General features: G+C 42.8%; 3 protein-coding genes across 9 annotated transcripts in view; 1 reads left to right on the top strand and 2 right to left on the bottom strand.

Moving 5' to 3' along the window:
- Window positions 1-539, bottom strand: part of C8H16orf89 (chromosome 8 C16orf89 homolog) — a 152,192-nt gene extending 151,653 nt beyond the window's left edge. Inside the window, exon 1 of the mRNA XM_056537065.1 lies at window positions 379-539. The gene's annotated coding sequence lies outside the window, so the exon portion shown is untranslated. The remainder of the gene's footprint in view (window positions 1-378) is intronic.
- The window catches only part of ALG1 (ALG1 chitobiosyldiphosphodolichol beta-mannosyltransferase), a 47,919-nt gene extending 30,836 nt beyond the window's left edge, over window positions 1-17,083 (top strand). For 3 of the 5 annotated variants that reach the window (XM_056537057.1, XM_056537060.1, XM_056537061.1), the window contains exons 9-13: window positions 722-781; window positions 9,891-10,001; window positions 10,594-10,708; window positions 13,493-13,568; window positions 15,686-17,083. In XM_056537057.1, the coding sequence (XP_056393032.1) occupies window positions 722-781; window positions 9,891-10,001; window positions 10,594-10,708; window positions 13,493-13,568; window positions 15,686-15,826 (503 nt within the window). In that variant the 3' untranslated portion in view covers window positions 15,827-17,083. The remainder of the gene's footprint in view (window positions 1-721; window positions 782-9,890; window positions 10,002-10,593; window positions 10,709-13,492; window positions 13,569-15,685) is intronic. The other 2 variants (XR_008847365.1, XM_056537058.1) reach the window with 2 other exon arrangements.
- A 141-nt stretch (window positions 17,084-17,224) lies between these two features.
- Window positions 17,225-18,330, bottom strand: part of EEF2KMT (eukaryotic elongation factor 2 lysine methyltransferase) — a 37,228-nt gene continuing 36,122 nt past the window's right edge. For all 3 annotated transcript variants that reach the window (XM_056537064.1, XM_056537062.1, XM_056537063.1), the window contains exon 9: window positions 17,225-17,398. In XM_056537064.1, the coding sequence (XP_056393039.1) occupies window positions 17,292-17,398 (107 nt within the window). In that variant the 3' untranslated portion in view covers window positions 17,225-17,291. The remainder of the gene's footprint in view (window positions 17,399-18,330) is intronic.

The raw sequence follows: 18,330 nt of genomic DNA, 5'->3' as shown, positions 1-18,330 counted from the left end.
AATCAGGGACAATCAGACCCTGAGCACTCTTGAGAGCTGAGTAAAACACCCAGCAAAGTGTAGTTGACAGTCATCATGTGTGATAAGATCTACTAGACTTCCTGCCTGGAGGAAAAGCTGAGAGAAGCATTGTATGTGTTTAGCAAAGATTACACTTTTATATGTTATATAACTTTAACATGTGCAGCTATATAAAGGTAATTTAATTTGGCTTGAGTTCTCCTTTAAGGTGTTAAAGTGTTTCCTAACACAAGTTTTGGTATTCTGGTGCGGTAGTGTACAGAACTTTAATTTTACAAATAAATACATACATACATGTAAAAGTCCTAGTTGTCCGTAGGTGGCCATTCAGCAGGAACTTAGGTAAAAAATACTAACCAAAATACTGTGTGCGCCTAAAATAGACTTCTGCTTTTTGTGCTGCCTGTTGAATAAACAATGCAGTTTTAAATCCAGATGCTTTGTGTGGAAAATATGCAAATGCATTAACTTGACTGACAGACTGATAAAATCCAAATCTGCATAGTATATCGACACAAAAAAATTAAACAAAACGAATAAAACACTCTTTAGTGTGAGCTTCATCAGAGTAGAGCCACAAGCAAAATGATATACTTTTTTTCTTTTATATAAAATCCAGGTTTCTCTTACAGGTTTTGTAATCATATCATTAAGCAATATATTCATTTTATTGAGCATATGTTTGTTTTGTTTTCCCTAGATTATGATACATTTATTACAAATGGATCCAAACTTCCTTCTCTAGTTTGTGTTATAACAGGTAAACGAACCCTTTTAATTTTCCTGTTTTTAACCATTTTGATTTTGTTTGGATATTGCATCTATAGTAATAAGTAGCATTTCATAGAATTTTCTTTTTATTTTCAATCGACACGTTGGGGTGGTTGCCTTGTAAATTTTATATAAAAAGAATGTGACTCACAATGAAGCTGCAGAAGATAATTCACAAGTGAGTCAGAAAAGCTGCACTTTCTGGGGTTGCTTTAAATAAAAAAAATGCTTCAACAAAGTAGATAAAAGTGATACACACTTAAAAATAAATACATTTGAGAGGGAGGGTCACTGTATTTTAAACTTCAATAAGCTCCAATAACTTAACATTTTTTTCTTGATATAACATCTGGTGATAAATGATAAATATTCAGTAATCATATACTAAAGGTTTGAGCTAAAAAGTGGACATTCCCTTTTATCATATGTGTATTAAAATTTTATATATGAGTACATTTGGCCTTTTATTGGGTGGAGATCCTCTTAAGAATGTGATTGTATTGTGGCAGTATTGCTTTAGTGACCTTGTAGGAGAAGGATCATTTTACATCAAATGTAAGAGAGGCTTAGTAGTCAAATGTTTTTTTTTCTTTAAAGGAAAACTGTCAGCCAGTTCACCCACACTAAACCCAATACACTGGGTTATAGTTTGGGTAAACAGGAGTGAGTCCATACGCGGGTCACTTATTTAGGTTTTCTTGCCGCCGAGTTGTTGTCCGCTAAAGTTCTGTAATTTTGGCCTTCACTTGCGCTTTGATGGCGGGTCCCCCGCCAGCAGCTTTGCTTTGGGTTCCGGAGAAAGGGACCGCCCCCCTCTTATTTGCATATTCATTTTCCCCTTGAGCGCAGCGCTCTGTCTGCATGCGCTGAAGATTTTGCTCAGCTCTCGCGTCCTAATGATGTTAGAGCTGTACGTCGGGAGAACTCTCTGCACAGTGTAACTGCGCATGCGCCGGTCCCTCGCTACACCTGGAAGTACCTCTTTCTGAAGTCCCGCTACTTCCGGGTGTAGCAAGGGACCGGCGCATGCGCAGTTACACTGCGCAGAGCGCTCTCAGGATGCGAGAGCTGGGTAAAATCTTCAGCGCATGCGAACAAGGGGGGCGGGCTAAGGCCCCTTCCTCTGGAACCCAAGGAAACTCTGCCGGCAGGGGACCCGCCTTCAGAGCGCAAATGAAGGCCAAAATTAGGAAACTCTAGCAGACAACAACTCTGCGTCAAGAAAGCCTAAAAAAAAGTGACCCATGTATGGACTCCTGTTCACCCACACTATAACCCAGTGTACTGGGTTTAGTGTGGGTGAACTGGCTGACAGTTTTCCTTTTAAGCTTCTATCAGTAGTGATGTAGATGTTGCAATAATGTTATAATTGTAGTACAGCACTTCCAGACTAAAGATCCAGTTTATCAATCTAGGAACACTCTAGAAAGAGAACTACTAAGGTTATTGGAAAAAGCCAGTCCATTTTAGCCCAAGTAGAGCTCATCCTAACTGGGTCGTGTCGGTGCCCAATCGATCAGCAACAGGACCCATGGCTATAATACACAGCAGGGATCTGCTGCACCTGCCAAGATTGGAAACAACCTTGATCTTAAGTTTAACCCCCTTATTTGTCACAGTCAATAACAACTGCCATCGAAGATGTTTGACAAAGGGATTGGGCATTGTTGCCCACTGGGACCCCACAAACGTGATTGCCATTGCAGCTGGGGACCCAACAAATTCTCCCAGGTCTGCCATAGCTGTATTCCTAGTAGTCCATGCCATAGGCACAATGTAGTATATTTCCACTCAATGTAACACTGACAAGCAATAATGCATAGGTACACTTAATCAGGGGTGTGGAAATGTAAAAATAACTACTTGTCCAAGGGACTAAAGTGGAACACAATCTACTTGTCCCTTAAGAAAATCCACTTGTCCTGGTAGATAAAATCATTTCAACTAAAATAGTACGTAAACACATCTACAGACCCATATGAGGCTTGTTTTTTGCGGGGCCAATTATACTTTTGCTCTGATACTTTATGCTCAGAAACAAAATAATTAATTTGTGAGATGAAATTGAAAAAAATTCAAATTTTGGGGTTTTCTTTTTTCGCCATTCACCTTGTGGTCAAACTTTACATATTATTTTGATACTTTAGGTCGTCTTGATTACACAAATACCAAATTTGTTTAGTTTCCATCATGTTTTAATAAAAATTTTGAAACTTTTTAATAAAAAAAAAAATTCCTGACCCCAATAACCTTTTTATTTTTCCGTATACTGGACTGTATAAGGGCTAATTTTGGGGCCGTAATATGCTGTTTTTTATAGGTACCATTTTGGTATTGATCGAACTTTTTGAACACTTTTTTTTTTTTTTTGGGGATGCTATGTTATGAACATAAAAAAAATGCAATTCTGTGATATTGGTATTCTGTGGTATTTTTTTTTGTTACCACCATTTACCATTCGGGATATAAAATGTAATTTTTTAATAGATCGGACAACTACGCATGTGCCAGCGTTCCACCCCTCCAGACCACCAGGAATGGTCCAAGTATGGAGCGGGCTCGAGTCAGGAGCCCATTCCATACACCCCGAGCGCTGGTGTGAGGTGCAGACTTGCGTCCTATGCAAGTCTGTGTCCACTTCTGCACCTCACACCGCATTAGCCCGATACAGGGCTAAATCTATGAAAAAATTCACCTGCCCGGAACTACATGTCCCAGGCATTGGGCAATAGGAATTGCCTGCTGAATATACCAAAGCTTTGTACAAGTGATTAGAAGATCACATTGTCATGTCCCCTAGTGGGACTTAAACTTTTAGTCAACAAAGAAAATGGATAGTTGCAGAAACAGCATTCAGGGCTATTAATTTTTTTTTTAATCCTGTCCATTAGGTCAGGGGACCACCTTTTTTAGAGTTGGTGTAAGTCTGCTTTCACACTATAAAAGTTCACCCATTAATAAGCTGCCGTTATAATGTATTGTTAACGGACGTTTAATAACTGGTGAATTAACGGATGCTAATGGCTGAATAATGTCTGTCCAAATAACAGGCATAGTCATCCGTTAAGACCCGTTCTAACATCCGTCATGTACGGACGTTTTAACACCTCTGCCTACAGACTCCCACAGCCGGGACTACTACTACTCCCATCATGGAACAGATTTGTTTCTATGATGGAAGTAGCAGTTCCCCGGCTGCGGGAGTCCGCTGGTGGCTGGGGAGGCTACATTAGTGTTTGTACTACTACCCTAATTATGGAACAGACCCTGTTCCATGATGGGGGTTGTAGTACAGGGTCTGAGGGATTGATCGCACCTGGTCTCACTTCTGACACCCGATCCGATCAGAAGTTATTAAGCAGGGGAGCAGGCAGCATGCTCCGCAACCCTGCGATGTACACAATGTATAATTTACTTTCATTTTTAAATTCCCCGCTGGGAGCCCTGAATGGCCGGTACTGAGGAGCCTTTCAGGGATCCCAGCAGGGTTTTTAAAATGGACAATGTGAGGGGACATATGTATATTAAAAGTGTTGGGCGGGGGGAAAAAAGCGCTATATATCTAGCCCCCCAGCGCATTAATAAAATGACCCCTGCCAACACATTAATAAAAATATGACCCCACCAGCGCATTTATATGTATATATCTATACCCCCCGCCAGCGCATGAATAAAAATATGACCCCTGCCAGTGCATTTATATGTATATATCTATACCCCCTGCCAGCGCACAATGTGACCCCGCCGGCGCATTTGTCTTTTTTTTTTTTTTTTTATGTTTTTATTTCTTTTAAATATAAAATTTACAAAAATACAGTATACGATTCAAATATACATAACACCAGTCAAAAGAAGGCCATATAGCCATACTTATACTAGTCTGTATCCGAAAAAGGATACATACTCATTATTAATAACCCCCCCACCCCACCTTCTGGCCCCGAGAGAGACAGACAGAGAGAGAGAGAGAGAGAGGAGAAAGGGAAGAAGGAGGAAAAAAAAATAAACGGAATTTAGATTCAAATCTACCATATATTCCAAATCTTTCTACATTCTCTTTGACCCCGCTTGCTCCTCATCCATCTAAACTCCTTATCTTTCATGGTTTTTAGCCCCTCCTTCCATTCCTCTATCTGCAGTTCTTTAGGGGATATCCAGTTCCTTAGTATGATCAATCTAGCGAAGAACAGAGTTCGATGTAACAGACAATCGTATTTTCCCATATTACCAAAAGCTCCTAGCATTTGTCTTAATTTTCCATTGCAGCGCTATATGTGAATGGTATATCTATCAGAACGCATTCAGCAGCCGCCAGACAGATGATCCTGATAGATATACTATTCATTCATAGCGCCAGTGGCTGCATATGTATATAGATGTGCTGGGGGGGGGGGGGGGGGGGGGCAGACATATAGCGTTATCTGCCCCCACAGCGCTTCTATGTACATATGCAACCGCCGCGCTATGAATGAATAGTATATCTGTCAGCATCATCGGCCGGGCGGCTGCTGGATGCGCTGCTGACATATCACGTATAGTGCTGCACGAATGCGCTATATGTGACAAGTATATCTGTCAGCAGCGCATCCAGCAGATCCGATGATGCTGACAGATATACTATTCATTCATAGCGCGGCGGCTGCATATGTATATAGAAGCATGTGGGGGGCAGATAACGCTATATGTCTACCCCTAAGCACATCTATATACATATGCAGCCACTGCGCTATGAATTACTAGTATATGCGTGTGTGTGTGTATACACACATACCTATATACCGGCTGGAGGCATATTATAAATGCGCTGGGGGGGCTAGATATAGCGCTCTATGCCCCCCCCCCCCCCCCCCCAACAACACTTTTAATATACATATGTCCCCTCACTGTCCATTTTAAAAACCCCGCTGGGATCCCTGAATGGCTCCTCAGTACCGGCCATTCAGGGCTCCCAGCGGGGAATTTAAAAATGAAAGTAAAAAATACATTGTGATCGCAGGGTTGCGGACCATGCCGCCCGCTCCCATGCTTAATAACTTCTAATCGCATCGGTCTCAGAAGTGAGACCTGTTGCGATCATTCCCTCAGCCCATGTACTACAACCCCATCATGGAACAGAGTCTGTTCCATGATGGGGGTAGAAGTGCAAACACTAATGTAACCTCCCCAGCCACTGGCAGACTCCTGCAGTGGGGAACTACTACTCCCATCATGGAAACAAGTCTGTTCCATGATGAAAGTAGTAGTAGTCCCTCTGCACTGCAGGAGTCTGCTGATGTCACCTCTTCTAAGCATGCTAAGTAAAAATAATGTCCGTTATAATAATGGGCATTAACGGGTGTATTTACTAACATCCCTCGGCCATAGACTTCAATGTTAAAAATAAAGTCCGTTAATTTACCCGTTTCTTGTGACGGGCGAAAAAATGCATGCATGTCTCGTTATTTCTCCCGAGCTATAAAGGGTGATAACGGGTAAACGAAAAAACCCATTGACTTGAATGGGGTTGTTTAACGGGCGATAATAATTATTTTTCACACATACATTTATTAACGGATGAACTTCATAGTGTGAAAGCAGCCTAAGCTCCAGAGAAGGGACTTCTTATTATAACCGTCTAAAAATTGTCCATTTTATAAAAAAAAAGACATTCTAGTTTGTACGTGTGGATAGTCGCTTTGGCAAAGAAGTTTATCTAGTACCATTCACCATCCATGACATATTATAGATAAAATTATTTTAACCACTTAAGTACTAGGGCGTACCTATATCGGACTGGGATGCCTGCTGAAATCGTTCATCAGGTACCCCGTGCAAACCCCTGGTGATTAGCGACAATTCCGGATCAATTGGGTCACCCTTTACCATCAGGAGTGAGGGGGATCCCTTACCTGTCCATCGGGGGGTGGGGGGGTTTCCCCTGGCATCGACTTGGAGGGTCCCTGGAGTCGTCGGCGGAGGTACCCGTGTGGCGATGACAGGCTACAGCAGGAGGTGAGTTGTTCGCCTCCTGCTGTTGCTAAGCAGCAACTCCCAGCATGCACAGTCAAAGGGCATGCTGGGAGTTGCAGTTTTTCAACAGCTGGTGGCAAAACTACAACTCCCAGCATGCCCTTTAGCGGTTTGTGCATGCTGAGGCTTGTAGTTATGCAACAGCTGGAGGCAGCTGCTGGGAGTTGGTTTTGCCACCAGCTTTTTCTGCATGCTGGGGCTTGTAGTTATGCAACAGCTGGAGGTGCTTTTTTTTTTCTATGAAAAAGTGTGCCTCCAGTTGTGGCATACCTGCAACAACCAGCATGCACAAACAGCCAAAGGGCATGCTGGGCAATGTAGTAGTGTGCCTCCAGCTGTTGCATAACTACAGCTCCCAGCATGTCCTTTTGGCTGTCAATGCATGCTGAGAGTTGTAGTTTTTGCAACAGCTGTTAAGTAACAAACTGCGTTTTGCAACCAGTGTGCCTCCAGCTGTTGCATAACTGCAACTCCCAGCATGCACGGACAGCCAAAGGGCATGCTGAGTTGTACTTTTGCAAGTGCTGGAACAGTGGTCCGTGAAAATAAAGGAAAGAAAAATATTTTTCATTTGCACAGCCCACTGTTCCAATGATCTGTCAAACGCCAGTCGGGTGTAATTGCTCACTGCACCCCTTCTGTGAGGGGTGTAGTTTCCAAAATGGGGTTCACTGTTCTGGCACAAAGGGGCTTTGTAAACTCACATGGCCCCCGACTTCTAATCAAACCAAATTCTCTCTCCAAAAGCTCAATGGCACTCCTTCTCTTCTGAGCATTGTAGTGCACCAGCAGAGCATTTTACATCCACATATGGGGTATTTCCTTACTCAGAAGTAATGGTGTTACAAATTTTTTGGGAGGTGCTTTCTCCTATTACCCCTTGTGAAAATGAAAAATTTTGGGTAACAGTTTTTTTTTTTTTTTTTGCTGTTTTGGCACCATAGGGGCTTCCTAAATGCAACATCCAACCCAAAAAAAATAAAATAAATGTCAGCAAAATTTGCTTTCCAAAAGCCAAATGTGACTCCTTCTCTTCTGAGCATTGTAGTGCGCCCGCTGTGCACTTGATGTCCACACATGGCATATTTCCATACTCAGAAGAGATGGGGTTACAAATTTTTTTTTTTTTTTTTTGGGGGGGGGGGGGGGGGGGGGGCATTTTCTCCTATTACCCCTTGTTAAAATGTGAAATTTGGGGAACAACCATCATCTTAGTGCAAAAAAATTTCATTTACACATCTAAATTTTATGAAAAGTCGTCCAACACCTGTGAGGCGTTAAGGCTCAGCGGACCCGTTATGTTCCTTGAGGGGTGTAGTTTCCAAAATAGTATGCCGTGTGTTTTTATTTATTTATTTTTTTGCTGTTCTGGCACCATAAGGGCTTCCTAAATGCATCATGCCCCCCAAAAACCATTTCAGAAAAAACGCACTCTCCAAAATCCCATTGTCGCTTCTTCCCTTCTGTGAGCCCTCTAGTGCACCCACAGAGCACTTAACATCCACTTATTAAGTATTTCTTTACTCAAGAGAAATTGGGTTACAAACTTTAGGGTGAACTCTCTTCTTTTTACCCCTTGTAAAAACAAAAAAAAATAACAGGGACAATTTACATTTTTATTGGGGGAGGGGATTTTTCACTTTAATAGTCCGCATAGAGGACTATTTATAGCAATCACTTGATTGCTAATACTGTTCAGTGCTATGCATAGGACATAGCACTAAGTATTATCGGCGATCTTCTGCTCTGGTCTGCTTGATCTCAGACCAGAGCAGGAGACGCCGAGACATGGCCGGAGGCAGGTGAGGGGACCTCCATCCGCCATTATGGATGATCGGATCCCCGCGGCAGCGCTGCAGGCGATCTGATCATCCATTTTCATGACCGCACTCCCGCAGATGCCGTGATCTGTATTGGTCACGGCATCTGAGGGGTTAATGGTAGACATCCGCTCGATCGTGGATGTCTGCCATTACCGATGGGTCTCTGGCTGCTATAAGCAGCCGGGATCTGCTGCGCTTGACCCGAGCATCGCTCCGATGCTCGCGGTCATGTACAGGATGTAAATGTACGTCCTGGTGCGTTAAGTATTACCGTACCAAGACGTACATTTACATCCTGCGTTGTTAAGGGGTTAATGACTTTTCTAATATACTACATAATACAATTTTGTAACTTTCTGTAAAATTAACCGCTAAAAGTTTGGTCATCAGGGGTCCTCCTTCTGATTATGCCTGTAGGCCTGCTAGCAAATTGTCTCCTACAGCAGCCTGGCAAAGACAAAAGTCAGGAAATGCAGGTATTTCAGTGGATAGAGCTGAATATTTCAGCTCCTTTCCCTTTAAGTTGAGCTAGACTGTAGAGCAGATTTTTCTAATCACTGTGCCTCCAGCTGTTGCAAAACTACAACATGCAGCAAGCCTGGACAGCCAAAAGCTGAGAATTGTTGTTTTGAAACAGCTGGATCCACCCTGGTTTGGAAACACTGCTGTCATGATGCCTTCAGTGCATAGTGCTAAATATTGTGCTGAATATTTCTTTTGCAGATGCTGGCCAGATCTGAGCACTGTGTAAGGCTATGTTCACACGCCAGAATCTCTGCATTAAAATTCTGCATGAATTTATTGCCAATACACTTCAATGGGATTTCTCTGTCCTATTTACACTGCATTTCTGCTGCTGGAATTACATTGAATGCAGTATTCCGTGCAGAAATTCTGACTTGTGAACATCGCCTCAGAGTTCAGAGCTGAGGAGGGGGTTTGTGCAGTTTCACCCAATCACAGCTCATTTATTCATTGAACTGCTCTGGGATGTGTGTTCAGAACAGCATAGCAGAGAGAGAGAGGGCAGAAATTCTCCCTAGCAGGGCTTAAGATGAATGTCATGCCTGCTGGGGAACGCCCCTTACCAGTCTGTGGAGCTCACTGAGACTGAGCAGAATATACAGCACAATATCAAGGTAGAAAACTAAAAAAAAATAATAATAAAGGCAGGTGGTTTATTATGATTGCGGGAATTGAACTGGGAGGATTACAAAATGTAAGTCATGACTGACTGACTGACTGTGCTTTGTTGTGCCATTTTAGGTAAGGGGCCCCAGAAGGAATATTACTGTAAGTTGATCAAAGAGTTAAAACTTAAGAACATACAGATCTGCACTCCTTGGTTAGAAGCTGAAGACTATCCTGCCTTGCTAGGTAAGAAAATTAAAGATGGATTATTTTTCCTTGTTTTGCACATTTCATCTATACTAATTTAAGTTATTTCTGTAAGGAGTTTAAGGGCACATTCACACATTCCAGGTGGAGATTCTGTCTGTAGCAGTGCTAAAACTCCTTGGAAATGCACCAGATCCTGCAGACTGGAATGCATTTCACAGTGGATTCCGCTAAACCAACGAACATTGTTCACTCTTTTGGGGGAGTCTAGGATCCTGAATTTTCTAAGAAAAACATCTGCTTTGGAAATTCCGTAGTGTGAATGGTGCAGCAGGATCCAGTTCAAAACAATGGGAGACTGCTGCTAAAGAATTTTTGAGCAGAATTTCACTTGGAAATTCCATAGGGGCCTTTACAGTATTAGACAAACATGCCTTTTTCCCGAAAATTGCCTTCTATTTGGCCATGAGTTGTGTGGCACTGCAGCTTAGCTTAATTGAAGTTAATTGGGATGAGCTGTAATACCGCACTCTGTTGAAAGTAGCCATATTATTTATTTCTGTACAAACTGTATACACTCATTACTGTTTTACAAATGGAGCTGTAGTTAACACAATTTTACTTGGTTTAGGATCAGCTGACCTTGGAGTTTGTCTTCACACCTCATCTAGTGGTTTGGACCTTCCTATGAAAGTTGTTGACATGTTCGGCTGCTGTCTTCCTGTGTGTGCTGTTAATTTTAAATGGTAATATTTTGTTACAATGGAATAGAAGTGTAGATATGTTTTAAAAATAATACATTTAAGAAAGCAGAAAAAAAAGTCTGATGCACAAGATGGATGAGACTTGAGCGTCAGATATTTTTTTTTTTTTTGCATTCTTAAATTTTGTATGTATGCACTTGGTGACTAACGGGTCAGGGGATTGATCCATAACATATCAGTCATGGAGGCAGGAGCCCAACTTGGGAAGCTCTCTTTGAGCTAGACCTGTTAAAAAGAATTAGCTCTGGTGTATTCAACCAGCCATGAATTACACGGGCAGCCATTCGCCACTATGTAGCCAAAATAGAACACCACATTCCCCTTTATTGACCACTGAAAGAGAATTGCTGATGGTAACTTTTCTCTACAGAATCAACTGAAAGGAGACTGTCAGTCAGTTTACCCACACTGACCCCAATACACTGGGTTATGGTGTGGGTGAACAGGAGACCATACAAGGATCACTTGCCTGCCTCCACTGGCCACTGAGTTATACCCCGGTAAAGTTCCGCTGTTTGTCCACAGCATTGCGCTTTCAAGGCGGGGCCCCTGCCGGCCGTTTGCCTCCTAAGCCCGCCCCCTTACTTAGCATAATCCTTATCTTCAACTCCTCGTCCTAGTGATTCCTCCTGAGCGCAGCGCTTTGTCTGCAGAGCGCATGTGCTTAAATTTTACCCAGCTCTCACATCCTGATGATGTGAGTGCTGTGCGTTGGGAGAGCCGCTCTGCCCCCGGGTAGCAAGGGACCGGCGCATGCGCAGTTGCGCTGCGCAGAGCGGCTCTCCCGACGCATGGCTCTCACGTCATCAGGACGTGAGAGCTGGGTAAATACTTCAGCGCAAGCTCTCTGCAGACAGAGCGCTGCGCTCAGGAGGAATCACTAGGACGAGGAGTTGAAGATAAGGATTATGCTAAGTCGGCGGGTATAGGACGCGAAGAGGCAGATGGCCGGCAGGGGCCCCGCCTTGAAAGTGCTATTCTGGTGACAAACAGCAGAACTTTACTGGGCATTACTCGGCGGCCAGTGGAGGCAGGCAAGTAAGTGACCCCTTTATGGACTCCTGTTGACCCACACTATAACCCAGCATATTGGGTTTAGTGTGGGTGAACTGGCTGACAGTTTTCCTTGAAGGTGTCTTTGTGACTGTTCCTCTGTGACTTGCTGAACAAGACAGGATAAGACAACTAGGACTGCACCTATTATTTTCATTAAATTAGTTTTTTGATCTGCTAAAGAGAAAAAAGCCTTTTTTTTTTTTTTCATAATGATTGATGCATATTTTCTGCAGCTGATTTTGCTACCCATTGAAGGTAATGGGTAGTTGCACAAAATATGCAGTAAAAATATGCAGCAGACCCAGTATTTGTGAACGTACTCTTAAAGGTAATCTGTCACCTGCAGGGTAAAATCTAGGGCAGACCTGGGCATTGTACGGCCCACGGGCCACATACGGCCCTTTGATTGGCTCTGACCGGCCCGCGCTGACTGTCTGTACAATGCCCAGGTCTGACACCACCAGCCTGTGACAGGGAGAGCTCCGTGTGATGACAGGAAGAGATTGTACAGTGCTGGGGAGGGGGGCGTGCACCACCTGTCTCCTCTCTCCCCCTCCCCCGGTATTCTCTCTGCCATGCAGTCTCACAACCCTCCATAGGCAGAGCAGGGAGGGGAGAGGAGGAGAGGCCGTGTATCCTGTCTCCCTCTGCAGCGCAGGGCGGGTGATGTCTGTGTATATATATATATATGTCTGTATATATGTGTCTGTGTGTGATTATATGTGTCTGTGTTTATGCGTGTGTGAGGGGGGGGGGGGGAGCTGCCTAATGTGGGGGACAACTAATCTGGGGGACAACTAATCTGGGGTACAACTATGCTGCCTTATCTGGGGGGCAACTATACTAATCTGGGGTACAACTATGCTGCCTTATCTGGGGGGCAACTATACTAATCTGGGGGACAACTATGCTGCTTTATCTGGGGGACAACTATGCTCCTAATCTAAGGGACAACTATGCTCCTAATCTGGGGGAAAAACTACCCGGCCCTCCACAATATTTTTAGTTTCTCATGTGGTCCCATGGGAAAAATAATTGCCCACCCCTGGTCTAGGGCCATAGTCACATGTTGGAATTTCTGCTGCAGCAGAGTCCAGTTGAATTCGACAGGATTCTGCTGCTCTGTGCACACTGTGGAATTTCTGTACCTGATGTTTCCGGCACAGAAACTCTGTCCGCAGAAAGAATAAAAGCATTCATCCTTTCTGTAGACTCTGCACAGAATGCATAGCCATCTACGAGACAGCGCGTTCCTGTACGGTCCTACCACCGGGATGTTAATTAACATTCCTTGCTGAATTTCTTTGGGGTGCATGGGCCCTTTTTGTCATCAGTGTAAATAAACCCAGGTGACCAATAATGATTGATAAATTTCCAGCAATCTGACATAAAAAATCCCAGATGTACGTAAACCCACCGCGCTGCAATCACATTTACACAAAGTGACAATAGTTGTACAGTTTTGGCCACGTACACACTGTCTGTGTACTGGTTTTAGTTTCTAGTGCTGCCGTGTAGATTGAGACCGGCAGGTTTTCTAGAATCTGACACTGTTTACCACTGAGCTGTGCTGCAGCCCCATATAATGCAGTGTACCTGCTGCAGCACATTTCCTCATTCGGCCCTGTTACTGACAAAATGTTGCTATATATGAGAGGCACTATAAATTGCTACAGAAATCTGAAATAAGCCTGAATAATTTCTTTGCAGCTTACATGAACTTGTAAAACACAATGAAAACGGGCTGACCTTTAAAGATTCCAAAGAGCTTGCTGCACAACTAAAGGTAGGTATTCTGGAAATTAAAGGAGTTAAGCTATACTCACCTGCCTTCCATCCCTGCAGCTGCCATGCCAACACTTCTGGTCCCCTCTGCTACCTGGTTGATGATGCTCTGTCCACAAGGTGGGACACTGCTGCTGCCAGCATTTGGCTGTGGGAAGTACCTATAGGGACCACGTCTTCAACCACCAGGAAGCAGATGAGAAAACCAGAAGCTTCAGCATGGCAACTGGGCAAAATTGGGACAGATATTCGGGTATAGGGTCTTTGTATTTTTACCTCAGCCACATAAACAGTGCATTCATAAAGTTTTCAGACCCATTTACTTTTTCTCAATGTTATGTTGCAGCCTTGTCATGAAGCCTATTATTTTGCCCTGTATACTCCATATTTAGAATGGGAAAACATAATTTTACACATTTTTTGCTAATTAAAAATAAAAACTTTGCATGGACATAAGTATTCAGCGCCTTTGCCATGATACTTGATGTTCAGCTCTGGGGTCTTCCATTTCTCTTGATCACCTCTGAGATGTTTCTACACTTTGATTGGAGTCACCTGTGGTCAATTTACTTGATTGGACTTAAATTGTAAAAGTACAGCCTTGTCTACATAAGATGTCACAGCTAACAATGCATATCAGAGCAAAAAACTAGCCATGAGGAAGAAAGAACTGTCTGTAGAGCTCAGAGCCAGGACTGTGTGGAGCTACAGATCTGGAGAAGTGTAAAAAAAATTACAAAAAAAAAAAAGAAATATCTGCTGCACTGTAAGTTCCCAAGATCACAGCAGCCTCCATAATTCTTAAAGGAGATCTGTAGTGCAATATAACTTATCCCCTATCCGAAGGATAGGGGATAAGTTATAGATCGCGGGGGGTCAGAGCGCTGGGGACCCCGGGATCTCCTGGATGGGGCCACAGCAGTATGCTGGAAAAGGGGCGTTCTGTCCCCGCATGACGTGGCGGCCGACACGCCCCCTCCATGTACACCATAGAGATACATGGAGGGGGCGTGTCTGCTGCGGCTTTTGTCCAGGAGATCCCAAGGGGCCCCAGCACTCGGGGCCCCCCCGCAATCTATAACTTATCCCCTATCCTTTTGGATAGGGGATAAATTATTTTGCGCTGGAATGCTCCTTTAAATGGAAGTGTGGATCAACTAGGACTTCCTGGAGCTGGCCGCTCCACTGAACAAAGTAATTGGGAGGAAAAATGCCTTGGTAAGAGAGGTGACTGACAACCCAATGGTGACTCTGGCTGAGCTCCACAGATCCTGTGGGCAGATGGGAGAAACATCCAGGTCAACTATCACTACAGCCTCCACCAATCTGGGCTTTATGGCAGCGTGGCCAGAAAGAGGATTCTCCTCAATGAAAGGCCACCTGGAGTTTTCAGAAAAAGCATCCAAATGACTCTTCGGCTGTAAGAAACAGACAACTGAAAAGAAAACAATGTTCAAAACAATATTTTTTTTTTAGGGGAGAGGGCATGGTGGTGTTTTTACACAGTGCACCTTTATAGATATATTGAGATCTTCTGTGGGTCAATGCGATTTAAAACAATACCCATGGATAAGTGTTTTTTTTTTGTTATTTAACCACTTAAAAAAAAAAAAAAAAAAAGTGAGGACTTTTTAAAAGGAAATCTGTCTTCAGTGTCACCGCATTAACCTGTGGGTACAGGTCTGTAGTGCGGGTGACACTGATGATAACCATACTTATCTGTCCGGCGGCAGTCTTGGGGCATGAGCAGATCTTTCTGATATCACTGCTGCTGTGTGTTTTTTTTTTATTATTTTTTTTGTTTCTGGTCCCCGCTGAAAGCAGGCCTGGGGGACAGCACATGTTCAGTGATTGTGTACTGTGTATATGCACTGTGCTACTGAAAGTACTATATTTTAATGGTACACACATGCCCCTTTGTATCTGCCCGTGGCCCATCTATAGTCTTGTTTTTAGAATCCCTTGCATAATTTATATTGTCTTACTCTGGGGAAGTTTTAAATGTTTCCTTTTCCATGATATAGATCCATAGTGTATGTATTACTTTTAAGCCAGCCTCTAAAAATTTATGGATATTATTATTTTTTTTTAAATAAACATATCAATTTATTTCCACAGCTGTTACTTATGGACTTTACAGGCAGTTCAAACAAGTTGAAAAAGTTTCGACAATATCTTCGTGACTCAAAACAAATGAGATGGGAAGAAAGCTGGGATCAGACTGTTCTACCGATATTTAGAGACCATTGCAACTCATAACAGCATATTTTTTACATTACAAAAGGCATCATTTTTGAGGAAACCATTTCTAATGGATATTTATCTCCACCTCAAACTGCTGAAGTCCAATGAGGATTATAGAACAAAAATATGAAGGATACATGGAACTGAAAAATATTTGGATGAAAAATGAAAGCCCTTTCTTTGGGTTTTTAGACATTGTGTGCCACATTCCAAAGATTTGTTTACAACCTGTTACATAAATCACAAGGAAAAGGACCATAGGGCAAACTGATGTAGGCCAACTACAAAGTAACACAGGGGGTATTTTATGAAGCTACATCTGGCTTCAGGCTTAAAGTTGCACATTTTTGCGGAAATACTTCACGGTACCAAATTTAGGTAGTGTATATTGTGGCTGAAATCGATGCCAGTTCTAAGCTAACATGGATATCATCAAAGCTTGGTGCATGGGCAGCCGCTGACATTCCTGGTTTATTAAGTGACGTGAGCTTTTACTTACATGGTGGTCTTAGTAAATTCCTCCTTAGGGTTAGGCTCAGCTGTTTTGTCCTGCATTAATATACCTAAGTTATACACCAGTAGTCTCCAACCTGCGGACCTCCAGATGTTGCAAAACTACAACTCCCAACATGCCCAGACAGCCTTTGGCTGTCCGGGCATGTTGGGAGTTGTAGTTTTGCAACATCTGGAGGTCCGCAGGTTGGAGACCACTGTTATACACTGTCACAATGTGTGGGTGGCATTGCCTGCAGCTATCATGTCTGTCTGAAGGCAGATTGGTCAGTACTAGAGATGAGCAAACTTACAGTAAATTCGATTCGTCACGAACTTCTCGGCTCGGCAATTGATGACATCCTGCGTAAATTAGTTCAGCCTTCAGGTGCTCCGGTGGGCTGGAAAAGGTGGATACATTCCTAGGAAAGAGTCTCCTAAGTTAATTTATGCAGGAAAAGTCATCAACTGCCGAGCCGAGAAGTTCGTGTCGAATCGAATTTACTGTAAGTTTGCTCATCTCTAGTCAGTACCATTAAAGATTGGTCTGGTGAGTAAGTATGCTACAATGTGTGTATTGTAACCTTCCCTGACAAATAAATTGACTTCCCCTATTGCCAAGATCATAACACTTTATATTTTTGGTGGTTTCAATGTATTTTTAGAAGGTGACGGTCCTGGAAGCAAGCTCATTGGCAATTTCATCTGTAACACTAATCCTGCTGCTTATAGTCCTAGCTGTACCCGCATCTGGATGCCCAGATCTAATGGAACAACCTATGGCCTTGAATTGTGCTAGCTTGCATTAGAGCAGATAACAAGCACTGGTGCCTATTTACTCCTGTAACATTCGAGATAACTGGAGAAATGTATTGGGTATATGTAAGGAGTCATACAAAATAGGCGACAGAACAATGGTAGTTATATACAAAATTACTTTTATCATTAACATTTACTGCACACCATGTACAACCTCCTGGTAAAATAGTTACACTTGTAAAGTCACTTTTAGAATTTGTACTGTACAGTTTCTATCATATGCAAATATATTCCTCTTGTGGTCCGGAAGCACTTGCCACCTTAGCCCAGTGTCATCTAGTGGGAGGGAAAAAAAATAGAATTAAACAGAGGATCATGTCCTTTGTAACAAGGGCTGTGGAGTCGGTAGATAAATGTTCCAACTCCGCAGTTTTTTGTACTTCCGACTCCTCCTGTATTAATATACGAATGTATTTTATACATTCCTTGAAGGAAACATACATGTCATTACCACAGGACTACTGGCTGGGAAGTCAACAGTCTACTGTATTGAACAGTTTGTGTGCTGATCTGCTGCTGAAGATAGGGCAGTGGGAGGCTCCAGGAAGGGGCATTTATTATAAAACCTGATTTCCTTAGTAGAATCCCATAGTCATGTATAAAGTTTAAGCTAACAATCGAGTTTACAAGTTTTTATAGCCTTAGCTGAATAACAGCAGTTTTTCCAATGGTTTACAGCTTCAGTCTTGAACTATTGACCCTCCATTCCCTTCACTTATACAAGTGTCTCTAGTCCTGCAAAAAACATATTTACTTAATCCCTTATCAGTGAGAGACTAGGTTACCCATGGGTTCCCTGCAACAGCAGAACACAACACTATGGAAAGTATAACTATTGCCGCTCCTAAGTGTGCGTTGTGTGCCATACAGTGAAGCACATGAAAAGCATGCTTCTTCACGGTCACGTAACGTGTTCATTTTGCGGTTATGTGAGGCACTGCATGCATTGGTCTTTATTCTTACAGTAGAGAAGTCATTAATTATAACTTTTTGTGAATTGGGACATTTAAACTTGCTTTTTTTTTTAATTCCAATCTAAATTTAGTAGGAGCATTGTTTGCCGACTCCAGGTACCCAAAATTTCGTCTAACTCCGACTCCACAGCACCGTTTGTAACCTTATATATTAGGGATCGACCGATTATCGGTTTGGCCGATATTGGGCATTATCGGTATCGGCAATTACCTTGCCAATAATGCCCCGCACCA

This window comes from Hyla sarda, chromosome 8 (genome assembly GCF_029499605.1).
Source record: "Hyla sarda isolate aHylSar1 chromosome 8, aHylSar1.hap1, whole genome shotgun sequence".
In the NCBI taxonomy this organism is placed as follows: domain Eukaryota; kingdom Metazoa; phylum Chordata; class Amphibia; order Anura; family Hylidae; genus Hyla; species Hyla sarda.
This window is presented reverse-complemented; position numbering and strand designations above follow the sequence as displayed.